General features: G+C 54.7%; 2 protein-coding genes across 3 annotated transcripts; both read right to left on the reverse strand.

Moving 5' to 3' along the window:
- Positions 1 to 22: 22 nt before the first annotated feature.
- Positions 23 to 2,749, reverse strand: Cisd3 (CDGSH iron sulfur domain 3). The gene is made up of 3 exons (XM_041665385.1): positions 2,493 to 2,749; positions 2,086 to 2,205; positions 23 to 397 (listed from the first exon to the last, which is right to left on the reverse strand). The coding sequence occupies exons 1-3, from the start codon at positions 2,604 to 2,606 to the stop codon at positions 218 to 220; spliced, it is 414 nt and encodes a 137-aa protein (XP_041521319.1). The 5' UTR covers positions 2,607 to 2,749; the 3' UTR covers positions 23 to 217.
- Positions 2,750 to 5,170: 2,421 nt separating this feature from the next.
- Positions 5,171 to 26,645, reverse strand: Mllt6 (MLLT6, PHD finger containing). 2 transcript variants are annotated; one of them, XM_041664618.1, is made up of 20 exons: positions 26,079 to 26,645; positions 24,779 to 24,858; positions 24,296 to 24,350; positions 24,012 to 24,121; positions 22,914 to 23,017; positions 22,443 to 22,536; positions 19,926 to 20,147; positions 19,302 to 19,400; positions 17,251 to 17,386; positions 15,590 to 16,204; positions 15,025 to 15,206; positions 14,785 to 14,893; positions 13,661 to 13,727; positions 13,389 to 13,534; positions 12,587 to 12,784; positions 12,410 to 12,498; positions 11,029 to 11,378; positions 10,606 to 10,696; positions 8,000 to 8,356; positions 5,171 to 7,293 (listed from the first exon to the last, which is right to left on the reverse strand). In XM_041664618.1, the coding sequence occupies exons 1-20, from the start codon at positions 26,185 to 26,187 to the stop codon at positions 7,252 to 7,254; spliced, it is 3,255 nt and encodes a 1,084-aa protein (XP_041520552.1). In that variant the 5' UTR covers positions 26,188 to 26,645; the 3' UTR covers positions 5,171 to 7,251. The 2 variants fall into 2 exon arrangements, with proteins under 2 accessions (XP_041520552.1, XP_041520551.1); XM_041664617.1 differs by having other exon boundaries at positions 17,167 to 17,386.

Below are 26,645 nucleotides of genomic sequence, written 5' to 3' on the forward strand. Positions count from 1 at the left end.
GTGACCACAGGGACGCTCAGAGGGTGGTCTCACTGTTTAATGACAGCTTTGCCAGGGGACCCAGGAGGCCTGCTCTCAACTGTGTAACAGGAGAAACAGGGTTTTCAGGCGACAGTTGCTAACAGCAGCCCACGGTCCTTGGAGCCCTTTCTCCATGCCTCAGCACTGTGGCCGTCACAGAGAGGAAGCTTGCAGCGGGCCAGGAGGCACGGACCCTTCAGAGTGGGGAGCCCACTTCTGCTTTCTGTACCTGCTCGCTCTTGTGGGTACCATCGCAGTAAGGAGGACGCTGGGTGGCCTTGCAGGTACACAGGGCCACTGTGCGAGTCTCTTGGACTTTGAACTTGAGCGGAGAAAGGCCGGTGCGCTGGAAGAAGTGGGAGCCGTCGCAGAAGGGCTGGTGGGAGAAAAAGAAGTCAGAGTGGGGCAGGAGGAGAGCTGACCACAATTATTGTTCCCAGCCCTGCAATGTCGGGGTCACAGGAAGGCTGACATGAGGAAATAATGGCCACCATACGGTAGTATAAGTATTTCTCATTGTTCGTCTTTGGGAAAGCCAAAAAGCCAGAACAATTCAATTCGGAAGGGGAACTGGGCCTCAGGTAGAGGCAACGTTAACACTAACAAGGCTGGAGTTTTGTCGTTTGGCTTTTACATGTTTCAAATTTGGTGTGTGTGCGCATGCGAGCACATGTTCGTGCCCACACACAGAAGTCACGGGGCGAATGTGGGAGTTGGTTTTATCCTTTCACCCTGCGGGCACTGGGGATCCCACAAGTCAGCCAGGCGCTCTGACAAGTGCCTCGAACCGGAACCGCCGAGCACCTTACCAGTTCCCCTCTTTTATTTCCAGATAAGTTCTCCTGCAGTCCAGGCCTACTTTGAACAGGCTCTGCTGCCTGAGGCTGACCCTTAACCCTTATCCTCCTGCCTTCACCTTCCAGGTGCTATGACTTCAGACGGGTGTCACACCCTGTTCATTCCACGTGGGGACAGACTCCAGGGGCTTCCGTGCCCACGAGACAAACATCTAACCGCGGGGCTACATCCCACCCAGAGTTTTGTTTTATTTATTTTTTTAGTGGCTGAGTGACTCATGAAAGTGACATTCTTCTCAATGTCCCCCCAGGATGAGAGAGCCCAGCAGGCCCAGGGCCTTTCCAGAGTTCAGAAAACAGCAAGGGGTATCTGTGTCTGCCTGCCTGCCTGCCTGCCTGCCTGCCTGCCTGCCTTCCTGGAGTAGCATCAGTAATGCGTGCACCGTGTCCCTCCAAAGAGGATAATGAAGACAGGCCCAAAGGGGAGAGGCAGACCCACACCCTCCTAAAGGGCACAGAGTAGGTGTGTGCAACCACCCCACCCACAGCCCTCTGGCTGGCATGCCCTTGAAAGTGCCCCACCCTCTGGAATATCTGTTCAAAGGCCAAAACAAATGTGTGGCAAAGTAAGCCTTGGGATCTGGGCTTCTCACGCCAATCACAGGGCAGAGTTCTCCAGAAAGAGGGAGGCTCCCGCTCCAGCAGCAAAAGAAGTCCTATCTGAGGTAAAAAGAGGGCAGGCAGAGAGACCTGAGGAAGACGGCAGAACGTTCCCAGCAGTGAGGTCCAACGCCTGGTGTGTGAGCAGGGATGCTGCCCACGGGGAGGGAGAGGGAAAAACATTCAAGTCCTTGGTGCCCCGGAGCTGGCCCCAAAGTGCACACACAGGGAGGAGGGGCTGGAAGGAGAGGAGACTGAGCCAGTCACAGCATAGGCATCTTCCTGTCTCTGCTTCGAATGCTTCTCAGACACAAGGGATACACTATGAGCTGGTCTTTTGCTATCAACCCCCGCCTTGTATCGGGGTATATACAGAAAGAAGGGAAATAAAGAGGGGCTGAAAGTTCCCATGCTGACCCCAAGCAAGAGAGAGAGCTGTGGAGACACTGGTGTGTGTGTGTGTGTGTGTGTGTGTGTGTGTGTGTGTCTCGCATCTCCCATCCAAGCACTAATCAGGCCCACCCCTGCTTAGCTTCTGAGGTCAGGCTTGTTCAGGGTGGTATAGAACTGGGTCACAACCAAGTGAAAGGCAACTGGAATAACTCACTTGTTTCTTGCTTCGGCCACATACACACCACCTGTAGGTTTTTCCTGCAACAAGCTCCAACTTGATGGGTGTTTTCTGTGCCACCACGGGCTTGGCTGGTTCTTTGGGGAACCATCGGGCCTATGGCCAGGGAAGATAAGAGGCTCAGGGTCATCCCAAACCTTGGAAGTAGTGTAAGTTTGCATGATCCCAGCTACCTTCTTCTAACCCTGGGGCTTGGGTTATCATGTGGCTGACCTCCCCTCAGCCCAGAAGACTTGGCTCCTTGTCTTCTGCCCTCTGGTCCACCAAACCTTCCCTAGAGCCGGCTGGGAGCAGGGGTGTCCCGGTCGCTGTCTTCGATGTAGCCCTGAGATCCCGGAAATTGACGGGACTTGTGTCCTGAGAGAAGGCGTTCTTGTACTCACCAGCCAAGAGGAGATTTCCCGCTTCTGGCACAGCTTCGACAAGGCCGGCAGACAGATGTGATTTGGAAACAGAAAAATAAAATCAGTGGAGAAGGGTGGACGCCGGAAGCCCATCTGGGGAGGAAAAGATCACGGGCTAAGGGGACGTGGGAGCGACAAAAAGATTGGGAAAAGGGTCACAGTAGAGGCAGGTCTTGGCATCCACTAGGGGAGAGTCCTCTGGAGAAAAGACTGCCCCGAGGGATCGCGCGGCCGAGAGGCGGAGCCTGGCCCTGGCCGGGGAGGCGGGGCTGATCCGCCGGGGTCAACAAAGAGGGGACGCTCACCGAGGCCCCGCGCATGACCACAGCGTGCATGTTCGTCCCCACGCCGCCGCGCATGGGCGTTCTGCGCACCGCCGCGGCCCGTCCGGGTCGCCACCCTCTCCGCTCCTCCTCCCCCATCCCTCTCTCTCCCCTCCCGCTCCTCTTCCCCCATCCCTCTCTCTCCCCTCCCGGAAGACGCCGCCCGGCCCCGCGCAGGAGGGGCAGGCAGTGCAGCCCTGGAGCCCGCAGGTGCCACCCTGCGCCCTGGCCCTGCGGAGTCGGAGGCAGTGCGTTTAGAAACACAGGCAGTGTGATCTATCACCCAGCAGGGCTCGGGTGCCTGCATCTTCACCTGCACCGTGTATGATGTGCCTTCCGGTTTAAACTATTCCTCCAAGTACTTGAAAAAAACTGGTCACTGACCATATACACCCATCTTCCTCCTCCCACGGGCCCTCGGAGTTGGCACCCATCTTCCTCCCTTCAGTGAAGCCAGACAAAGCAAGGTCTCTTTGGTTTGTTTTTTTTTTTTTTTAGTAAAACATTCTTTTATTAAAAGAACAAGTGCTGTTTACGAACTGCCCTTCGTACAAATAACATCCGTTATACAAAGATACAAGACCCAGGCTATGCACAATTCCAGGCTTGGAGGTCGCAAGGGAACACTGCCTCTTGGGCTGAGGATATAAAGGTTTCAGAAAAAAATGAAAAATGAGCCCCTGGGTTTGCAATCTGTGGCTTCCCTTCCTTGCTCCCCTAGGAAGGGTCTGCTACATGGAAACAGGCTGGGATGGAAGGAAGAGAGCCTGAGTTCGGTCTGCAGCCCCAAGTGGGGCTGGAGAAAGTGAACACAGGAGAATGGGGGTGGCCCTCAGTCTCTACCTCTTCAGTAGGTCAAGACAAGGTGGTCTGGTGGATATTTGAAACACACCCGCAATCAAGGAGGAAGTGAGTAGAGGGATCAGAAGGGCTCCCCGGCCCCACCTTCCTCCAAGTGGGTGAAGTTCCGTCCACTAGGCACCCCTCCCCAGGAACCAGCTACCTGTTTTTTCCCTTTGGCCCACTGCACTCTTAAAAGATGTTGTTGGAAAGCAGCAGGGGAGCCTGTGTCTTTGAAAACCTGTCAGCATCCCAGTTTGGGAGAGGGAAATGTAAATGTCGCCCTTTGGGCTCCCCTCATTTGTCTAGCCCCTTCCTAGGAGTCTAGAGTGGGCACTCCCTGGGTCTCAACACAGTAAAGGGAACGGGTTACCAGCCTCAAGATCAGGGCACCTAGGGGCAGCGGTAGACCCAAGAGCCTGAGGGAGAAACAACAAGCTGGAATGAGGGAGAGGGGATGGGGAGATAACAATTTATTCTTTTTAAAGGCAACCCTTAAAGTGTCATTGTCTATGGAGAGGATTCGTCAGCTCGGAGCTAAGACAGTCAGTGCTACATAGATACCTTCCCACCATGGGCACCATCCTAGACTCGCAACCGCACCATCACACACACCACACACACACACAGGGACAGCCAGCCAACTAGATGCAGCTAGAAGGCTGGACAATGGAACAGGAATGACCAGGCTAGGTACTGAGGCTCATCGCTTCTGTCCCTCCTAGGCTTAGAGCAATCACCTGTAAAGTCAGCTCCAATGACCTCCTAACTACAGTGGAATCCCGTTCAGCACTGAGATCCACCAGCCATGACTGCCCTGGTGGGCACAGACTCGGCATGCATTGCTCATTCATCTCTTCTGAGGGTGGTGACATCAAGATCCACTCATGCGTTCTCAGACTCCACTTCCGCTCTGCAAACCACATCCTCCCCTTCCCCCAGACAGAGATGGCTCCAATTCTGCATCTTTCCCCTTACCCCACCAAAGCTCTTTATCAAAAAATGGACCAAAGTCAGACATGGTGGTGCACACCTTTAATCCCAGCACATAGGAGGCAGAGGCAGGTGGTTCTCTGAGTTTGAGGCCAGCCTGGTCTACATAGCACGCTCCAGGACAGCCAGAGCTACATAATAGAGTAGACCTTGTCCCAGGAAAACAAAAACAAAAACCACTAAGACTGTAAGATGTGAGGTCATTCTTGCCACCTGCCATGTACTCTGTTCCTAATTTTCCCTATGTCATTTCACCAAGAATGTCACAATTTCCCTCTTGTCTCAGTACAGGGGCAACACCACCTAGTAGTAGTGGCAGTGCACGCCTTTAATCCCAGAACTCAGGAGGCAAAGGCAGGCAGATTTCTGAGTTTGAGTTCAGCCTGGTCTACAGAGCAACTTCCAGGACAACCAGGACTACAAAGAGAAACCTTGTTTTGAAAGCTAAAATGGTGGTAGTTGGTAGTGCACGCCTTTACTCCCAGCACTTGGGAGGCAGAGGCAGGCAGATCTCTATGAGTTCAAGGCCAGACTGATCTATAGAGTGAGTTCCAAGAGAGGTTCCACTACACAGAAAAACCCTGTCTTGAAAAACCAAAACCAAAACCAAACAAACAAAAAAAAGAGCAGCACCAATCTATGCAAGGCCCAGAGCTCTCAGCATCCTGGCCCAAAACAGGAAGAAGAGCTCTGCAAAGTTGAGAGCAGAGTTCCAGAGATCAGGGTGACTGGGGCCAAGGAGCATCTGGGGCGGGGCACCTAGGGCTCCTACTTACTCCACACGTGACAGCCTTACAGATATCACAGCAGAGACTACTTGGTTCTGAATGGTGGCTGGGTAACGGTGTGGGCCTGGATGAGCAAACCGCCTAAGAATCTGGAGAATCGCTGGCTTTTAGACTAGGAGTTAAGAGCTGAAAAGATGAGGACCATGCCTTCCCGATACTAAGCAGTTAGAAAAGTATTTCTGAGGTCAACACAACTGACCCCTCAAATAAATCCTTCCTAGTGCCAAAGAACTTGCTCCTGAAGGTCCCCAACCCACCCTAGTATCTTACAAAGTCTTATCAACAGGAATATTATTTTCCATACCAGAAAAAAAAAACAGTTGAGCAGCACAGGCAAAAATATATCTGCACTACGTTTCTGTCATTGCCAAAAATATACACATCTTTTTTTATTACAAAAAAAAAAAACCCAAAAACAAAACCCAAACAGAAACACACCAAAATGCACACATGCAAAGGGACCCACAGACATGAACATCAGGGAAAACTGGCCCTCAGTCCCAGCCAGTGCAACCAAAAGGGACACAGGCCTCCATGGCTGCGCTTCCATGACCCACTCAATGTTCCTCACAATGGCCTTGGGCAGACCGACTCTGCTGCCTACGACCACAGCCTGGAAAACAGCTGGTGGGTGAAAGGGACAGTGGCTAGCTTAAGTGGCTCTCCTAGCTGGTGAAGGTGGGGCTGAAGAGGCAGGCTAGCTACTTCAGGGAGGGAGACTTCTGCTAGAAGTGGTGCTTTACCCCTCCCTAATCTCTTATGCCAGCAAAGACCAGATACGGGGGGGGGGGGGGGGGGAGGCCCTGAGGGGCCCTGAGACAGAGTGGGGTCCAGAGGAGGGAAGGTAGGATATTACCCTGATTCAGAGCCTTCAGCCCCCAGGAATTCTCCAATATTGGAGTACTGTTCTTTTTTTTTTAATTTTTTTAAGTTTACAATTCATGCCCTGGAAAAGGACTAGAGCTGAGAAGGGGGTACAGGCTACAAGAGCTAGGAAGTCCTGCTCTGGTTCTGGCCAATGCTCCTGTCCTTGCCCTTGGCTGCCCCAGGTCCAGAGAAAGGGGTGACAGACAGACAGGTTAAGCAGACTGACCGTAAACACACACTCACACTCACACACACTCTCACGCTCTGTGGAGTCAGGCAGCTCCCTCTCCCCACCCTCGGCACTCCTCAAGCCAATAGTGCAAAAAGGGGCAGGACACCAAGGACAGTGAGGGATGACCCCCACCCCCTGCCCAGCCCCATCATGGGGCCCCAAGAGGTGCTATCCTGCCCTTCCTCAGCCCCCCACATCTGTAGGCTTTTCCAAGCTCAGCTTGTGACCCTCAGTGGGGAGGGATGATGGGAAGCAGTCAAAGGGACCCCTTCTGCTGGGAAGACTCTGAAGGTCAACTGGGACCAGCCCTTTTTCCATAAGGAATACCACACAGGGGAGGCCCAAGGGCCTACCCTGCTCCTTCCCCATTCAAGTGCTGACTGGTTTACATGGTAGGTCCAACCAACTCTCCACTTCCTATGCCATGACCTGCTTTGCTCTTTGGGGGGGCTCCTAGGCAGGCTTGGAGCCTGTCCTCCCCGATCCTCGCTCCTGGAGCAGCCAGTGCAGTACGGGAACAGGCCAGGTGGAAGGGCTTCCCTCCAGTCTCTCTCCACAGCACCTGGAACTCCAGGCACACACTCCCTGGGCATCAGCACAAGCTCTGGGCCTGGCCCTCTAAGAGTCCGGGCCCAGGTACCCATTCCAGGCAAGGACCCTCAAGCCATGTAGGGGTCAGGAGAGACAGGGTCGAGTTAGCCTTTTTCCTGGCTGGCTGAGGCTCCTTTGTCAGTGGTCTGGAAAGACAGGAAGGGAGATTTTGAATATTGGAGGCATCTGGCCCTATTGCCCAGGTAGAACAGCTCCCAAGGACGGCAGAGGCTACTGGAGCAGAGTATGGAGCAGCCAGGCCTCTGCCTGTCCGCAGTGTGTGGAGTGAGAGTGCCTGACTTGTGCCCAGAGCTGGCTTCCTGGGCTCAGGTGAGTGAGTTCTCCAAGAAGAAACAGGCCTGCCCAGAAGGGCATCTCTTTCTAACTGCTGCACACAGGAGGGAAACAGCATTTTCTAACTATTCCTCCCACTGGAAAGCTGGTTTTTAAAATAGACTTTAAAAGAAAACAAAAAATCATAGTCAATGTGTATATGCATGTGTACACACACATGTGTGCACAACAGAGGACAGATTCCCCGAATCCGCTCTCTCCTCCAGTACATGAGTCCCTGATCAAATTCAGGTCATCAGGTTTGGTGGCAAGCACCATTTTACACTTTGAGCCATCTCACCAAGCTGGAAGGCTGTTTTCTCTAAATGGCTCAGAGCGGCCTTTCTTGCATCTGAAGAAGGGAACCCCAATGGACACGAGGTCCTGCTGTCTGCAGCCGGCTATCTGGTTGACCTAGGGGTTGCTGCCTCCCACTACAGATCTATCTGATGTCACTGTAACTATCCCTCTCTGCTTGTCCCTTAGAAGGGACAAAGAAGACCCAGGCCCCTTACTCACCCCTCCTTTGGGGCCACTCCCACTGGCATCTGCCCCGGGCAGGCTGAGAAAGGGGTTGGTCTGGGCAGTGAGGACTGGCGGTCCGCCTGCTGCTGCTACTGCTGCAGCCGCAGCTGCTGCAGCCATGAGACTTGTATTGCTGCCGAGTGAAGGGGCCACCAGGGCTCCAGCAGGCAGCAGGGGTGGGGCTGATGCTGTAGGCAGCAGGCCAGGGGTGCCCGCAGACAGCAGTGGGGTGGAGCTTCCAGCCAGCAGACTGGCCATGGGCAGCTGGGAGCCCCCAGCCATCTGCAGCCGTTGCAGCTCCCGTTTCTGCTGAATCTGCTGGATCATCTGGTAGACCACAGTCTGGTGCTCCTGCAAGGATAGACTGCTCAATGGTAGTGGCCCTGCTGTCTTCCCCAAGGCTACCTGCCTTGCCAGACCAGGGCCCCTCGTACTGGAACCCTAAGGCCCACGACAGGAAGACCAAGAGTCTGTCTCTACTTTGGCACTCTGGGCCTCTGTCTCCCCCTCTGGACAAGTAAAGGACTACCTGTGGCCAGGTAAGCAGCTGCCAACTGAGCACCTGGGCAAGTGCAGGCCGTACACAGCTCTGGCCCTGCCCACCGTGTCAGGTCCTCAGTCCCTATGACAACCACACTCCAAACAGAAGGCATGGAAGTGGAACAACAATCACCAAGCACTTCCCTTCTTTTTTTTTTTCTTTCTAAAAACTAGTTTGAAAGACTTGGTGGCACTCATGCAGAAGCAGAAGAATCTCTGAGTTCAAGATCAGCCTGGTCTGTAAATGGAGTTCCAGGCCAATCAGAGGTTAGTGAGACACTGCCTCAAAAAACAAAAACAAAGAAAAAAAATTTGTCTGTGGCCAAGAAAGATGCCTCAATGGCTATTCTTCCAAGGGACCTGGATTTAAGTCCCAGCAGCTACAAGGTAGCTTTCAACAATCTGCAAACAGCCTAGCTCCAGGGTACCCAATGCCCTCTTCAGGCCTCTGTGGGCACTGCACACACGTAGTACACAGGCAGATACATAAAATAAAAATAAATGGAAAAGGGGGTGCAAAAAGTTGCTTTGTTTTTGAGGCAGGGTCCCATTCAGGGTTGGCCTCAAACTTGATATGGAGCTGACAATGACCTTGAACTTTCGGTTCTTCTGCCTCTACTTCCCGTGTGCACACTGAGATTATAGGCATAAAACGCCATCCCCAACTATTTATTTTTATCTAACTTTAAAAGGCATTTATTTTCAGTGTCTCAAAAACCAAAATTAAAGCCGGGCATGGTGGCACATGCCTGCCCTCAATCCCAGCATTTGGGAGGCAGGAGCAGATGGATCTTTGTGAGTTCAAGGCCAGCCTGGTCTACAAAACAAGTTATGGGACAGCCAAGGCTACACAGAGAAATCCAGTGTGTGTGAGAGAACAACAACAACAACAACACACACGGAGAGTAACATTCTGTTCCCACAAAGTAATCGGTTCAACTGCTTCTCTTCTTGAATAATTATTTGTAAATTACACTTATTTACTTTCTGTGTTAGGGGGTATAACTGGTGGTCAGGGACTCTATTCTCCCCTCTCACCGTGTGGGTTCCACGGATGGAACTCAGGTCACTAAGCAGACAGCAAGGTCCATCTTAGGGGGTTCTGAAACAGGGTTTCTCTGTAGCTTCGGAGGATGCCCTGGAAGTCTCTCTGTAGACCAGGCTGGCCTCGAACACAGAAATCTGCCTGCCTCTGCTGCCCAAGTGGTAGGATTAAAGGCGTGTGGCGCCACCACCCAGCTCTGTGGCGTCATCTTAACAGACTTCTTACTGTTTGGGGTTTTCGTTTTATTTTTTTTTTCTTGGTTATTTTATTTCTTTAAGACGCATGTCTTAAAGCTGGGTGGTGGTGGCGCACACCTTTAATCCCAGCACTCGGGAGGCAGAGAGGCAGGTGGATCTCTGTGAGTTTGAGGCCAGCCTGGTCTACAAGAGCTAGTTTCAGGACAGGAACCAAAAGCTGCGGAGAAACCCTGTCTCGAAAAACCAAAAAAAAAAAAAAGACTCATGTCTTACTCTAAAGTCCTGGGCAGACTCCAATTCATTATGTGGCCCAGGCCCACCTTGAACTCATGGCCATTCCCCAGCCTCAGGCTCCAAGGCTCCAAACTGCTTGGAGTACTGTCATATACCACACACCACACCCAGCAACCTATTCATTTTGTTTGTCTGCCTTGAAGGGGATGCAGACAAGGACCTAATGCGTGGGGCGCCACTAAGTCAGACTCAGCTTCAATCCTCATTTTTAAAAGGTGGTCGAGAGAATGTCACCTGCATAGAAACCTCCCCGAGATCCTGGAAATCCCCCAAAGACTCTTGGGGCAGGGACTGCAAAACTCAGTTCCTACTGGACCTGCCACTCTCCAAACTCTGTCACTGCAATGTGACCCAGCAGCCCCAGCCCAGTGCCCAAGAGGCCCTGAAAACAGTCTGTCTTCCAACTGCTCACAAACCCCCCAGGTTCAAGCCCACCAGCCTGGAGACCCTCTCCATGGTTGCATTCTTGGAGGTAGGCTCTTTGGGTAGGGCTGGCAGGGGATAGCAAGGGAGGGGGTACTCACTGGAGTCAGCTGTGGAGAGGCCAGGAGCTGCTGGAGCTGCTGGAGCTGCTGCTCTTGCTGCTGAAGGAGGTGTCTCTGCTGCTCTGTCAGGCTGAGGCCGGTATAACATAGATAAGAAGGTACCAAGAGAAAGACCCCACACCCACGAGTTCCCAGAAGCCCTCAAGCCCAGGCAGATGGACAACCTGTCCAGAAGACTAGCAGTAGGGACATGATTCAGATCTTGTCCCCTGAACTACTCCTGTCCAGATACACCCAGAGCTAAAATCTGAGGAGTCCCTAAAGTCAACAGACTGCCAGAACTATAAATGCAATAGGGCCTAAGGGTATTTTTTTACTTTGGGTGGGACAAGGGGGTACTGGGGGGCATCCCTCCCACATCCAGCCTCCCATTCCCTTCCCTAGGGCTGAGCTCTCCCTCACCTGTTGAGACAACCTGGCAGTTGAAGCGTGGGGGCCCCGCCAGCCTGGCTCAAGCCCGCAGGGTTGGGAGCAGCAGCCCCATTCAACCCCCCCAGAAGCCCATTGAGGGGCAGGCTCCCGCTGCCAGCCAGCCCACCCAATAGCCCCTCAGCCATGGGCATGGCCCCCAGCCCCGCTGCTCCGGGTGCCCGGCCCAGCCCATTCTGTGGTTGCGGTGGGAGCGGGCCAGGGGCCCCGGGCAGGGCCAAGGGCAGAGCGGCAGGGCTCTGCTGGAGCAGGGGCAGCGGTGGGGGCGTGCTGTGGAAGGACAGCGATGAGCTGCTGCGGCTCGGGCAGCCTGAGTGTGGGTCCTGGGGAGGAGGGGGAAGGGACAAGTCAGAGGGCAGGGGGCCAGTATGACCTTTCTGGCCCCCAGCCCAGTATCCACCAGCATTCTCTTGAAGCAAAGCCCTCTTAAGGCTCCAGGCACCCTGGAGAAACAGCAGGGCCCGGTGAGGAGAGCAAAAGGCTGTAGATCATGTTTACTGGCTACCTCCAGAGGCCCAGCACCCTTTGCTAGTCTGGCTTCATGACGAACAATGGTAATGGTACTGATTTTCCAAGGGAACCAGGTCCAGGGGTGAGTACGGACCTGTACTCATTTCACGTCACGGCTAAAGTCACTGACGTTACCAGTTAAGGAACTCTGCAGCCAAGAGCAACGGAACTCTGACGGGAGCGAGAGGCTCAGGTTCAAATCCCACAACTCAGGGCCTTGGGTAGGTAGCCCTGGGTTCAACCTCTGCCTCGGTTTATGTATTCATACACTGTATGTGACAGCAATATCCTTCCACAAGGTCGCTGTGAAGACTAAGAAACTCTGCAGGGCAAGCTTGCAACTGGTGTTGCTTTTATGATTATGACTGCCCCAAGTCAGAGTAAGTAAGTGGCAGAGAAGAACCAAGCGCCCGGTTTGTTGGATTCCAATAATAACCACAACATAACAATAGCAACTGCTATTCCAACCGCCACCAATTACACAGGGATTAGCATGTGTGAGGCACTATGAGAAACCCTTCACAAAGGCTTCTCAACACTCCCTCCCCAAAACGGCCGCCTTCTCTCGGGCTCCTTTAGCCCTTAATTGAGCTCATCTTTCTATTATTTCTCCTTTGCAATTTGCTGTTCTCTTGGGTTCAGCCCATCTTCGGGAGGCCTGGGTCTACTTCATTCACTGCTTACTTAGTCAGGGCCCTGTATTAAGGAGGCAGCCACATATACTACTTATTTAAAATAACAACCAATCCTTTCAGTGGCCAGTTTCCAACAGCTGCTGGGTAGAACTAGACTGAAAGGACCTCTCTCCAGTTCCTCCTCCCTGTCCCCTCCTTGCAGTGCCCACCTCGGAAGACGTGGACAGGGAATTGTCCAGGCCAAGGCTGTTCTTCCCTGGAGGGCTCTTGCTGGTGCTCAGGGAGTCGTTGCTGCCCACTAAAAGAGGGAATATGGGAGATGCAATGGGACCAGTTCAAGCCACCGGGCAGGAATTCCTACCACAGACTGGACTGGATGCCCTCACCTTGAGGATGCAGCCCATAGGGCCCTGGGACAGGGCCATTCGCGGCAGGCAGGGCAGCAGGCAGGGCAGGGAAGGGCACAGAGAGCTGCACATTGAGGATCTGCAGTCGCTCCTTCTTGGCTGTCAGGCTGAGGATCTGCTCCTGGAGCCGCTGGTTTTCCTTCTGCAGTGCATGCAGGGCCTTCAGCATCTCCACAACTTCAGAGAGAGAGGAGGAGCCTGAGGTTAGTGCAGCACGCATCACAGAGGCAGGGCCAGTGGGAGGGACTGGGTCTAGAGGGCAAAGGCTACCCAGACAGATGCCTTTGGGGAGGGAGATCTAGGATACAGAGGTTTGAGGACTGCAGGAGGCTCCTGATGCTACTGAGATCGAGGGGAGTGGGTACAACCTGGGGTTTGGTTACAACTTGTGCCAGGAGGTCATGAGGAACAAAGGTAGAATTAGCATAGGTGGACGGAGAGCACCACCTATGCAAGGTTAAAGATGAGTCCTGGGGCAGGGGTGAGGGGTGTGTGTGTGTGTATGTGTGTGTATGTGCCATATTCAGACTTAATGTGGAGGGGAGGGACTTGATCCTGCCCCAAATTAATGTGCCAAACTGTGTCAACTCTTCATGGGAGCCCTTGCCTGTTGGGAGGAGTGGGAAGGGGGTGGCAGGAGAACCTTGGTTGGAATGTAAAATGAATTAAAATATAAATGTTTAAAAGAAATAAATCAGCCCTGGAGCCACTGGCTTGAGTCCCTAGGGAAAGGGGAAGCAGTGGCTGGGACAGGCCTCCCGTCCCTGTGCTCCCCGCTCACTGTTGACACCAGCCTCTCCATCGCCCTGCTTCTCCAGCAGCTGCTCCATGTTAGTTGTGCCCGGGGCCGTGGTGTCTAACTGGCCACCCCCACAAGGCGCCGCTGTTGTCTGGTCGAAGAGCGCAGGGAGGCTGCTGATGGGAGACCTGAGGCCAGAGGAGACGTGAACTCAGGCTCACCTAGCATAGATTCCAGCCCACCCCCACCAAACAGGAGGTCCTCAATCCTGCCCCCACCCACTCCTCCCTCCACCAAGGTGCACCCTCCCTCACATGGAAGAGAGACTCTCCTGTGGGGAGGTCCCGTGACACCGGAAGCTGCAGTCTTCTAGGTCTGGCTCTTGGAAGGAGAAGGGATGGCAAGGATCAGGGGGAGGGGAGCTACCTGCCTCAGGGCCCTCCCTGGAAAGTGGGTGCTGCTCCTAGGACCTCAACACAGCCCCCTTTTTCAGTACCCCCCAAACCTAGGCTGGTAGCTCATAGTGGCAAGGAGCTGAGCTTGGCAACCGCATCTCAGAAAAGCTCTTCCCTTCCTACAGGGCTCCTGCTGTCTGTTTCTAGATCTTCCAGTTACAGAAACTGAGGTCAAGACAAACCTGGAGCAACTGAACCAGACACTGGCTGTGTGACCTTGAAATGGTAACCAGCCTCTGTGTGTAGCTACCGTTCTCAGGATTAAAATAAGGTCGTAAGAGTGCTGGGCTTAGCTGGCGGGCTCAGCAAGCACAAAGCAAGCCCTTAATCATTGTATTATCATAATTAGCTTTGACTTCTTATATTCATAAACTCAGATGAGAAAACTGTTGTCAACAGGAGACACACACACACACACACACACACACACAAACGTGCTCTGGGTTATAGAAAGCACACCAATTTTACCCAACCAAGTCCTGAAACAGAAGTCAGATTTGGTTTTAACTCAACTGGCAGCTTACAGCCAAGCCCCGCCCCAAGGCTGACAGGCCCCCAAGTCTCTGTTCAGCTCTCAGGGGTTTAGTAGACTCTGGGGAGAAGATGGAGGAGCTTGCCTCCCACCCCCTTAACTCCTAAACATGTGGAGAGCAGAAAGCCCAGCTGGTGGGACCTCTGTGACCCCGACTACCACTGCACAGGAGGGGTCGGGGAGAGGGCAAGCGTACTGGGCTGGCACTGCCTTGTCTTAGCTGGCTTTGCCATTCTCTACCTAGGGCTTTGAGCAGGTCACTTCTCTTCTGTGGATGGGGCAGGACTGCCCTGCTGTGCCCAGCAATGCTTTCCCTAAGGTGTCCCCTGGCTGGAAGTGTGTAAGATAAATGTTTAGGCAGAGGAGGCAATGGCCGGAGGGAGGGGACCCTCATGCTTTCTACAGCCATGTTCTTCAGAAGAAAAGGGAACAGGAGCAGGGGCCAGCATACCTGTGTGGCTATTCTCGGCTTGGGTGAGGAGGGGGTTTACAGTGCCCACGGGGGTTCCAAAGATGTGGGAAGAAGGGAGACTGAAGGTAGAGCCAGCCAGAGAAAAGACCTGTTGGGAGGACCAGACTCCAGCCTCAGTGTGCTCGTCCTCTACCACAGCTGGACAGTGTGGTAGGGCACACTTGGAGAAGAGAGGGCACACTGTAGGTGCTGTCCCCACCTGCCCAGGAAGTGTCTCACCTGAGTGGTGGAGATGGAAGCAGAAGAGGATGGGAGGGTGCTGGTGAATGGGGAACGGCTGAGACGGGGCAAAGCTGAGGTCCCTGGAGGCCCCAGCAGGCTGGAAGAGAGTGGGGTGCTACAGACAGCCCGCAGCATCCCTCCACCATGAGAGATGGGGTCTTTATTACTGGTGTAGATTCCTAAAAATACAAAGACATACAGGAAACCCTAAGGTCCCCTTATCCCCCAGACTCCTCTTCAGATGGGAAGGCAGCCCCTCTTCAGGGAATACTGCATGCCTGGGACTCTGGCCTTTCACTTCTACTACCCCGCCTTGGTCTGGGCAATTCTGAGCTTTTCTTATTTTTCTATTAGAACACTCCTGATCCTGTTGGCGTCTACCCCAGTCTCCTCATGCAGACGACATCTAAGAGAACATCTTAGAGCTAATGGTCACCTCCATTCTGTCTTTTGGAGCAGTTTCTACCCAGCTACATTTCCTCTAACTCTTCCATTTAAGTTCCTGCTTTCTCACAGGACTGGTTAGTCCTTGAGATGTTCTTTAACTACAGGAGTCACTAACCTGCCCCCAGCAGAGGGGATTCCAGGCTCAGGCTGGGCAAGCTTCCTGAAGGCCCAAAGGTCCGGGAGGCCAGACCCCCAAGGCCGGAGCTGACCAGGGAGCCTCCAGAGAAGGGCGAGGCAGCAGTAGCAGTAAAACCAGCCAGCTGAGCCCCAGGGAGGGAGGCAGTGGGGCCTGTGGCACCCTCCTTGCCTCGGCTACCCTTAGGACGGCCTGGCCCGTGGCGGCTCCTCTTGCTGGCTTTGTGCTTCTTCTCCTTCAAGCCTGTCTCAGGAGCCTCCTCGGCAGGTCCAAGGGTGGCACTCAGTGCAGGCATCCGCTTATGGGTGCCGCCTGCTGAGGCCCCAGCTCCCGAAACATGGGGAGACTTGTAGTCCCCAGGTGAGGGGGCTCGGGCCCGGCTGGAGCTGGAGGAGGTGGCAGAGAAGCGCATGACGGGCCCAAAGCCAGAGAAAACCACCTTCTGCTCGAAGAGGTCAGCCTTAGGGGGCTCAGGGGCTGTGGGCGAGGGAGGGGCTGGCGGAGTGGGGGCCGTGGGCTTGGAGTACTTGTCTTCCTCAGGCTGCTCCAGCTTGGGGAATGCCACGAAGTCAGGAGAGCTTTGCAAGGACGAGCCTGCAACAAAGGAAGGGGATTGCTGCTGGACCACTTACCTCCCTCGTTCCCTACCAGCTTGAGGGAGAACACTAGCCGGGGAATGAAGCCTTGTGTGTTCTAGGTTAACAGCCCCTGCTGGAAACAACAGGAGGGAAGCCACTTCCACCCTTGAGTGAATTACTGTCACATTAGCACTGGCAGGGACAGGTTTTCACTCTTCAGCACAGGCCGGCCTCAAACTCAAGCAATCCTGCAGCTCCCAAATGCTGGGATTACAGGCCGCCATGCCTGGAACTAATATTGGTGCTTCTGAATGGCCCCTTTGGCACAAGAGTAGGGGACATTACTGCGGGGCTGGAGGGGTTGGCCCTGAAAGGAACAGATGAGCTCTGACTTAAGAAGGGAAAGGTGAGGGCTGGAGCACTGATTGCTCTTCTAGAGGACCCGAGTTCAAGCCCCAGCACTCCCACGGCAGTCTATAACCATCTAGCTATAAAAGTATCTAACACATAGCCGGGCGGTGGTGGCGCATGCCTTTAATCCCAGCACTAGGGAGGCAGAGGTAGGCGGATCTCTGTGAGTTCGAGACCAGCCTGGTCTACAGAGCTAGTTCCAGGAGAGGCTCCAAAGCCACAGAGAAACCCTGTCTCGAAAAAAAAAAAAAAAAAAAAAAAAAAGGTATCTAACACATATTACCGAAAGCAAAATAAGGTATCTAACACAACTACCTATAACAGGACCTGACACAACCCATCTTTAACGATCCTATGCCCTCTTCTGGTGTGCAGACAAAGCACCCACATGCAAAAATAAATAAATCTTAAAAAAAAAAAAAAAGAGGGAAGGGTGGAGAACCCAACTGGGAACTGAGCCTCTGGGGGAGGGAGGAATTCCCTGTGAAGCACCAATCCCTTGCCAGCCACAACAGCATATGACAAAAGGCTCCCCCTCCCGGCCTCCTCCATGACACCCATACTCACCTGCAGGCTGAAAAGACCCCCCAGAGGAGGAAGAAGAGGAAGAGGAGGAGGAAGAGGAGGAGGCGGAGGTAAAACTGCTCACACCTTTCCCACTGCTCAGTTTCTTCCCCTTATGACTCAGGCTATGGCTGGAAGACTTTTTCCCCTTTGAGTCCCTGCTGCCCTCAGAGGTCTCCTGAGTGCTGGCCTCATGGTGGGAGGAAGTCGGAGCTGAGGAGACCTAAGGGAGAGACAACAGAGGCTCATTGCCAGCTGCACAATCCAGCTCAGCCTGATTTGGGGATGAGGGTGAAGGCACAAGACCTGGGCTCAATTGTCTCCAGGCAAGGAGCTGTGGGAGGCTCTAGAACAGTGAGACAGGAGGCAGCTGCAGAATTCTAGGGAATGTCCTGACCTTGTCTTTGCCCCAGGACCCAAGAGAGACCAGTCCACATTCCGCACTGACCTACTCAGCGAAGGCTCACTAGGAAATACCTCTGGCCTAAAGATTGGTGCTGGTCTTGGGCCCTCCAGCTGTTACCACTCACAGCCACCTGGCTTCGGCCCATCTCTGACGACTGCAAATTCTTGCTGGAATCCCCAAGCCTGCACACCAACCCACCACAGGGCAGCCTGTCTTTGCTCCTCCAACACCCAGCTAGGAAGCCCCAACTCTAGGAAGCCTTGCTACACACCTAGGCGAATAACCTGGTCTTACTCTCAGGCTGAGGTGCGATACTCTGGGAGGGCAGGGTGTTGGGAGGCTCTGCCCTCCTCACCATGGTATCTCTGTTGTGTAGCCTCTGGACCTCGCTCAGCAGTTACCATCCTTAGGAGCACATTCCTGGGGGTCAGGAGCAGCTCCGTGCCAGAGACACAGCAGAGGTTCAGTAAATAAGGCGTCTGATGGCAGTGGTTGTTACTAGTGCCTGTGCGAGCACAGCCCTTCAAGCCAGACCACTGTGGTTGAAAGCTTTCCCGCTAGCTGTGTGCTTTTAGACAAATTATGTAACTTCTCTGTGTTCTCAGTGTCACTGAGGAAGTGGAAGTGACCTGGCAAGGCACCTACCACACTGGGTTATTCTGACGACTAAACTAAGTCCTCCCCATGTGCCCCTGCTCTCCCCTGGTTCCAAAGACAGTCTGGCCTCTATGTAGTTGTGCCTGAGTACCTGAGAAGGTGAGCTCTCTTTAGGGTGGATACCAAGTATTCAAATTGAGCCCAAGGAGCGAATGAGAGGGAAGTGAGAGCTACCCTCCCTGGGCGGAGCCCTTGTCTCTGTCTTCCTTTGTTCTTTTCAGCAGCTGGAGTTCTGAAGGGAGCCAGATGTGGTTCGGAAAGCCACCAGGAAGAGAGGAGCTGGGGGAAGGGGGTCTAAGTATTGGGATGGGTTGTGAGGGGATAGGCAAAACTCTACAGCATGTCCAAAGGTAACCCCCATTGGTAGGGGACCCCCGACAGGTCTATCTGCCTGAAGGTTCCAGGGAAGGTCAGACCAGCTTTCCCAGGTGAGCCCAGGGAAGCAAAGCAGGAGGGGAGTTACTGGGACAGTTGCCACAGCAACATCACCCTGGAAACCTGATACCTAAGCCTCCTGCTAAAATGCCCAGTGCCCTGCCAACCGTGTGAGGGAGCAGAGGTGACTAGCAGTAATTGGACGAGAGGGAGTGCTTTCTCCAGGCCCCCAGGAGACTCACACAGTCTGCTCTGGCTTGGATTAGCACTCTCTGGCCTAGGGTAGGGCCTGCCTGTTGCTCCTTCAGATGCTACCCATTTCTACAGCCAAGCCAGCTGAGAGGGTGGGGTGACTGGGGATTTCAGGGTATTGCCAGAAGCCGCTCCCACCCAGCAGGAAGTGGGATCTAGCCGTCCCCCAGTGGCAGGAGTTCTCAGCCTATCCCGCAGGGAAAACAAGCCCGGGGGCCACACCTCTGCTCTCCAAAGACAAGAGCCCAACGCTGAGCCTCAGCTTGGACAAAGGTGCCCACATGGCAGTTAACAGGCAGGGAGGCACCCCCACCTCACCCATAGCATGTGTCGGGGCTTGCTGTGAGAGGATGCCCAAGCAGGCCCCTGCTCACCCTGACCCTTCACACTACATACACAGTCACCCCCGGACTAGCACACTCAGCATCCTGAGAACAAGCAGTAATACCTTATCAGCAGTGGGGACCACAGGCGGGGTGAGGATGCTGGGGGGGGACTCAGGCCGCTTCTTGTGCTTCTGTTTAAGGCGTTCCTTATCCTTTCGACTCTGGGGAGGAAAAGGGGACCAGATATTGATGGAAGGGGAGTTTGAAGGAGGTTAACCATGACACGTGAGTGTAGGGGGCTCAGTGAGTCCTCTCCCTCCACAGAGCGATGGAAGACTCCAGCTGGACAGGAGTGGCTCAGGCAAGATCCTCTGAGAGCCAAGAGCCCCTCCCCCATCTTCCCTCCTGCTAAAAATAGCCTGTCCCATTATCGCGCCAGTGACAGAGCACCACCACATGAGCAGGCACTCACAAGGGTGTACCCCTGGAACACACATACACTTCTTGGCATGGGGATAGGCTAGAGATGTGTGCAAACATGTAGGATCACAAAATCATAGGTTGGGGACACTGTCACGTCGTGAGGAAAACAGAGAATTAGGCAGACGTAGAAGCCAGGTCCCAACCTCTGAGCCTCAGGGTGTACCTCCTTAGCTACCTCTTCAACCTCAGTGGCCTCCGGGGAAGACCTAGGCACCTGGTGGGAGTCTCTGAAAAGAGCTATGTCAGACAGAGCAGGCCTTCACCTTCTTCTGGCCCTTCTCATGGTGGGTAGGGTGCTTCTCCTGCTGTGTGGACGGTGAGGCTGACCGGCTTCTCCTGCCAGTAAGGAAGCTGTTGCTGCTGCTGCCGCCGCCGCCGCCTCCCCCTGAACCACCTCCACCACCGCTGGTACCACTGCTGCCACCTCCTCCACCGCCTCCACCTCCTGTTCCTCCTCCTCCCCCGCTGGAGTGCCGCGAAGTCTTCTGAAGGTAGAGATTGAGAGGAATTGCCAAACCTTTCTTTCATTAGCTTAAGGAAGGTTTCTGAAGGTCGCAGGATCCCAGAGCCGGTCCCTCTGCCCCTGCAGGTTACCCCTGCCTTCTGTGATTCGCTGGTCAACCTAGAAATCCTAGGGCTTCCCCAGCTGTCTTTTGTTTTGTTTTGTTTTGTTTTATGAGACAGGTTTCTCTGTGTAGCCCTGGCTGTCCTGGAACTCGCTCTGTAGACCAGGCTGGCCTCGAACTCACAGAGATTCAGCAGTCTCTGCCTCCGAAGAGCTGGGATTAAAAGCGTGTGCCACCGTCTTAACAATGTACAGATTTGCCGGGCGGTGGTGGCGCACGCCTTTAATCCCAGCACTCTGGAGGCAGAGGCAGGCGGATCTCTGTGAGTTCGAGACCAGCCTGGTCTACAAGAGCTAGTTCCAGGATAGGCTCCAAAACCACAGAGAAACGCTGTCTCGAAAAACCAAAAAAAAAAAAAAGAAACAATGTACAGATTCAACCACAGAGGTCAGAATCATAAAGAGGCACGGACCAGCCTTAGCCTCCAAAGAGGGACAGTGAGGTTGGGCATGGACCTGGACCCAGGACTTGGGCCTCTTGCTGCCTTCCCATATTCCAGTGCTCTCCTAGCATCTCAGGCAGCCTGAACCACAGCCTATGGCCACCTACTTCCCTTAGAAAAAAGGTACGCAGAGGACAGTCCGGGAGGAGCCCTGGCTCCCTGAGAACTCATTTCTCTCAGAGCCCTCATATCCTCCTCCTTGGTTCTGCTTCTCCTCTCTGCCCAGCAGTCTAGGTCCATACAGAAGATCTGCTGCCCTGAGCCGGGGGCTGCTGTCAACGAACACCAAACCACCTCCCTGGGATTGCCCTCCTTGTGCCTGGTCTGACAGCTTTACCCATCCTAGGCTCGCAGCTGCTCCCTATGACCACCAATGAGTCCCCAGTTGCCAAAGCCTAGGATTAATTTCAGGCCTCGCCAGCTTGGGCTCTGCTCCTACTTCATCAAGTCCCAGATCTTTTCTCCCAAGTCTCTTTCACATCTGGACCCTGTCTATTCTGGACACCCACAGAGGCAGCTTCAGGCTTGTAACCTCTGCCTGCCCTTGCCACCCTGCCTGGGGACCCCCACCAAAGTCTACCTACTGCCACCTGCAAACCTGCAAATGCATCAGAACTCCTGACCTTGCCCTAAGTGGCCATCAAACTCTAAAAGCACAGTGACTGTGTAATTAGGAGCAAACCAGGACACCGCTGAAAAGAGAAGGGGATCTATTAGTCATCAAATGGGGGAAACAGGCACAAAACAAGATGGTCTGGGTGGACCGAGGTGTGGACTCCCTGAGAGGCCAGCGGCCCCCTTCCTAACACCCCCAGGGACCCACCTCTCCCCACCCAGTGGTTGGCTACAGCCTGGATCTTACTTCACATTCACCTCCGCTTCTTGACCACTCTCATGTTTAGACAAGCACACCTCCAGGGACTCCAGCATCCAGCCTCTCGTCCCTGTCACCCGCCCCTCTGCTTGCAGCTGTCTCTCGACCCAGCTTCCTGGTTGCTGCCAGGATAATCTGACTATAACACAAATCTGATCATATTACTCTCTGGCTTCTCAGGAGCTCTCCAAGCTGTGGCCTGGGGCACAGAGTCCTGGCTGCAGCCTACTTCTGCAGATACATCCCAGCCTGGGGAAGCTCCTCGTCTGTTCAGCCATGACAGCCTCATCTCCTCCCTCAAGCTCACTACCTGCCTGGTCCCATCAAACAGCCTTCCCTCCGGCCCCAGCACAGGCTCCCCCTCACCTTATCTTATCTACCCCTGGCATGGCCAGTTCCTGAGGGCCTTTCTGATGGAATTGTTTGTTCTGCCTCCCACCCACCAGCTGGGAGACAAGCTATACCATCAGGGACGCTTAATTTACCTATCTGTGAAATGGGACACAGGCAGCACATTTGGGCCATGGGGGAGGATCACACACGGTCAACAAGAGCCTCATGAACGCAAAAAACACCCTGTCCCAGCACAGTGTTATCCTACTTGTCCTCCTAGCTCTAACTAGCTTAAAGTTTCCCAGATTGACAGGTGCGAGGGGGAGGGTTCTGTCTCCTAGCCTTGACTACTCACTTGGGCTAGTTCTGATTTGCACCCCGCAGAGCTCCCAGAAAGCAGGGACTAGGGGGCACGGGGGGGGGGGGGTGTCTTTCTTCTTTCTGCCTTCCAGCACCAGGCACAGGTGTCCCAGAGCGCATGTGCCCTCTAGCAGGCAGGACTCACCATCTTGCTGAAGTGGTATTTGCAGTAGCCACAGTACTTGACATTGTCCACCTCCAGCACTTCTTCCTCACACAGCAAGCCTGCCATCTGGGCACTGAGGAGAGGCAGGTCAGCAGGGTGTAGCCACAGACCACAGCTGCCTCCACCTCCTTCCTCCTGGACCCAAGTTCTAAGCATGGCATTGCCACCAGCTCTCACAACAGAGTCCCACTCCCCTCCCCTCCCCCAAAAAATTTATAAAAAGCTGGGCAGTGGTGGTGCACGCCTTTAATCCCAGCACTCAGGAGGCAGAGACAAGTGGATCTCTGTGAGTTCGAGGCCAGCCTGGTTTACAGAACCAGTTCCAGGACAGGTTTCAAGGTTACAGAGAAACCCTGTCTCAGAAAAACAAAAAACAAACAAGCAAACAAAAAGATAGTAACACTCAACAGCCACCACAAAGCCCAGAGCAGCTGGGAATGGGAATCTCACCAGGTGACATGAAAAGCCTGTCGACATCCGTGGCGGTTACAGGTCATGCAGGCTCCTGATGCGGCTTTGCTCTCCCGGCCCTGTTCCTCACAGATGTAACAGGTCTGCAGGGCACAGCACAATGGACCCCTCCTCCAGGGAACCCCACCTTGCCTGCTGGGGGAGTCTCTGGCCTCCCCTCAGTCCCATCCTGCCCTCCACCACCCCAGACCAGTGCTAGCCAATAGAATTTCCGACAGGAACAGAAATGGTCTGGAACCTATACAATGCAAGTCAACAAAAGCGAGTCACAAGGTCATCAATGCAGCTGGTATGCCTGGGGAAATGAATTCTGAAAATTTTAAGAGTTTATTTATTTCTACATGTATGAGTGTGTGTCTGTATGTATACCACACTGTGTGCCTGGTGCCCTCAGAAGCCAGACAAGTGCACTGGATTGATTCCCTGGAATTGGAGGTACACATGGCTGCAGGCTGTCATGTGAGTACCAGGTGCTGAACCTGGTTCTGTGCAAAAGCAGCAAGTGCTTCATCTACCAAGCCCTCTTTCCAGCCCGAGTATTCAATTTTCAAGGCACAGTCCTTGGTAAGGCTCGAGAGGCTGGCATCTATGTTAGCCTAGCTCCCTGATATGCCCACTGCTCCACTTGCTGGACCTCTGCATATGCTGTATCTTTTCATGGAACCTGGGACCGATCCTCAAAGTCAGTTCTTTGTCACGCCCTAGGACGCAGCCTTAACTTCTCCTTCCTTAACCACCTTATACCCAAGCAAGCCTCACTGGGTGTCCTTTATCTAAATGCCTGTTCATCCATCTGTCTTGATTAATAGCAAGCACTGGGTACCTGCTGCACCATCTCGCTCACATACTAGAAACTCAAGAATGCACTACTAACTAAAGGCTGTTCTCTGGCTGTGCTACTTTGGGGGAGCTTACTATTTGCCAGAGTCCACAGAGCAGAGGCATACACCTGTCTGTGCACAGAAGATAGTCCAGCAGTACGCATACTTCTCCTGAGTTCCCCAGGAGAGCTAGAAAGCATAATGGTGGCACCCCAGGACAATAGGCCAGGAAAGGGACTAGTGAGGGGCCACTGACCTTGTTGAAGCGGTCATGAGGGACATACTGCAGCACAATGGGCTCCATGGTGAGCACGTTGGCAAACTGCACCTCTGGGATGTAGAGGGCACACACCACGTGGGCCCAGCCTGGGACAGTGTGAGGATCAGCCTCAGCAGACCAGCAAGCACGAGACCCCACCCCTCCCAGCACCAAGCTGTAGACTGTCCCCTGCTTCCACAACCAGAGCAGGGAAAGCCAGCCCACCCCCCACCTGCTCAGGGGGCCTGGCTGACCTGAGCGGGGGCTCAGGGTCCCCTCACCTCCATTGTCAGTCCTCTTCAACGCCCCATCTTTGTGTGGGCACAGCTCACACCTCTGCCAATGCAAGAAGCACAGGTGTTTGGGGGGAATCTGCTGATCCGGACCCTCCCTGAACTCATCCAAAAGAACCCAAGATGACATAGATCTGGGGAAGGGTGTGCAGAAAAGAGGCTTGGCCAAGAGCTCATAACTGCTGAAGACTGGGTAAGGCGGACCTGAGGTTCATTTACAAAAAAAAAAAAAAAAAAAAAAACAACCCACAAACACACACAAATCAAAGCCCCCCTGCTGGAGGTCTGGAGGTGGGGCAGAGCAAAGTGATGAGCAGAGGAGGGCTGGGCCTGGGGGTGTGTGTGTCAGGAAACAGGATATCCTGAGTGGCAAAGCTTAGTCCTGCCCCAGCCTCAGGGTGCCCTAGCTCAACCTATAGAAGATGCTGTGATATGGGGAAAGAAAAAAAAAAGAACAGAATCTGAACTCACCACCCTGGCTGCTCGCTCCTGAGATTCACATTTCCTGCAGAACCAGGGTCCCGTTGGCACCTGGACGATGCCATAGCAAGCTAAGAGTGGGGGAGGAGAGTCACTGAGCAAAGCCCACAGCCACTGGTTTTTCCCCCCTGAATAACTGGGGGCATGGAGAGACTCAGGAGACTAAAACCAGCCCAGTAGGTGGGGCTGCTCCCCAGACTCCGGGTCACTCTGAAACAGGACCACAAGTAATGTCCAACAGCATAGAGCCAGCCTTCAATCACAGGACCACGCATTCCGAACAGGGGCAAGTTTGACAGGCCTTGACCTTAAACTTCCGAGGATCCTCCTCCATCCTCACCCCCCTACCCCCTTTTATCCCCTGGACCTGTTTTCCATCCTCTGCCCTGACCAGACATCCGAACAAGAAATAGTCATGATTCTAACACGTTTTGTTGTTATGGGGGGGGGCACTTCTTAAAGGGCCAGTAAGGGATGAGGCAAGGAAGTCGGGGGTCCAAGAACCTCATTTTCTGTCTCTATCACAGGTACAGGTCAAAAAGTCAAGGCTGAGCAGGTGCGGTGAAGGTAACCAAGGGAGACTGGCGGGAAGAGCCCTCTGTCACCGCATTAAGGGCTGTCTCAGGAAGGGGGGGGGTTGGTTGCCTGTGCCAGACAGGCAGAGATGCCAGCCTGCGCCCTCGGCAAGATTCCTTAAGGAGTTAACTCCCGATCCATGTGCTGCTGGGGGAAACTCCAAACCTCCCTCTCCTCCATTCCGGGCCCCCTGTACCACCGCTCTCCCAGCCTCAGCTCTTCCCCGGAGGATTTCAGGAGTCCCTTCTCCCGTGGGACCCTTCTCCCTACCCAATTCCGCTCCTCCCAGCATCCGGAAGCAAAGGAGGATGACCCCCCCTTGACCTCTTCCTCCCGGAGCGGGAACCAAAATAAACCGGGTGTGTGTGTGTGGGGGGGGGGATACCTCGCAGGTAAACATTCTCGGGACAGCCCCGAAACCGGCGGTGCGGGTATCAGGGAGTTCACTCCTTGCTCCCTGGACTCTCCCCAAAACTCCTTCAACTTGGGGTGGGGGGCGCGGGACTGGAACAATAGGCAAGAAAACAATGCCTGACCCGGTCCTGGAGGACCAGTCTGGGGCGGGGGGAGCCCACGCCGCCCTTCGCTTCAGGTGGGTGGGGGAGGGGCACGCGCCCCAGGAGGGCTCCGGAGGGCGCGGCCGAGGGCACCCGGTGCGCGCGCCGCCCCCGGGGTCCCGCAGCCCCCCCCGCCGGCCGCCCCCCCTCCGCCTTACCTTGGTGGACGGCCACGCTGCACGCGTGCCCATCGCAGTAGACCAGCGGGTTTTCGGCCCAGCCCCTCTCGTCCGAACATACGCAGCAGCCTCCTACCATCTCCTTCATACTCCCATGAGCTCCCTCCGGGGCTGGGGCTGGGGGCCGGCCGGCGGGGGTCGGGGGTCAGGGGGGGAGGGAGGGAGCGGGGGCCGCGCGCCTCCTCGCCCCCTCCTCCGCCGCCGCCGCCGCTTCTTTTCTTTGCCTCCTCCTTCCTCCTCCTCGGCGTCCTCCTCCTCGCTCGCTCTGTCTGGCCGCCCCCCCCGCCGTGCTCTCGCCCTCATGCCCCGACGGGCCCCCCCCCTCAACAATGAGACTCGCGCGCCGCGCTCCTCTTCCGCGCCGTTCGCTGGCTACCAGGGCCGCCCGGCCACCGTGCAACCCGGGCCCGGCGGGGGAGGCGCGGAGTGGCACATCGCGGGCGCTCGCCCGCCCCGCGCCGCCCGCTCACGCGCCGCCCCCCCGGCCCCCCTGCCCGGCCGCGGCAGCCATGGCCGCGCGCCTCCGCTCGCTCGCTCGCTCCCGGC

Source organism: Microtus oregoni, unplaced genomic scaffold, assembly GCF_018167655.1.
Source record: "Microtus oregoni isolate MIOR12 unplaced genomic scaffold, Mior012 000015F_ref0000493, whole genome shotgun sequence".
Classification (NCBI taxonomy): domain Eukaryota; kingdom Metazoa; phylum Chordata; class Mammalia; order Rodentia; family Cricetidae; genus Microtus; species Microtus oregoni.

Excerpts from the sequence above, each read along its gene's own strand:
- Cisd3 (XM_041665385.1), bottom strand. The coding sequence starts at position 2,606 with ATGGGCTTCCGGCGTCCACCCTTCTCCACTGATTTTATTTTTCTGTTT. Across the intron at positions 2,206-2,492 it reads GGGAAATCTCCTCTTGGCTG|GCCCGATGGTTCCCCAAAGA; the intron begins GTGAGTACAAGA and ends CCCTGGCCATAG. Across the intron at positions 398-2,085 it reads GTGGCCGAAGCAAGAAACAA|CCCTTCTGCGACGGCTCCCA; the intron begins GTGAGTTATTCC and ends TTCTCCCACCAG.
- Mllt6 (XM_041664617.1), bottom strand. The coding sequence starts at position 26,187 with ATGAAGGAGATGGTAGGAGGCTGCTGCGTATGTTCGGACGAGAGGGGC. Across the intron at positions 23,018-24,011 it reads CTCATGACCGCTTCAACAAG|ACCTGTTACATCTGTGAGGA; the intron begins GTCAGTGGCCCC and ends TGTGCCCTGCAG. Across the intron at positions 22,537-22,913 it reads CAGGCTTTTCATGTCACCTG|TGCCCAGATGGCAGGCTTGC; the intron begins GTGAGATTCCCA and ends GCCTCTCCTCAG.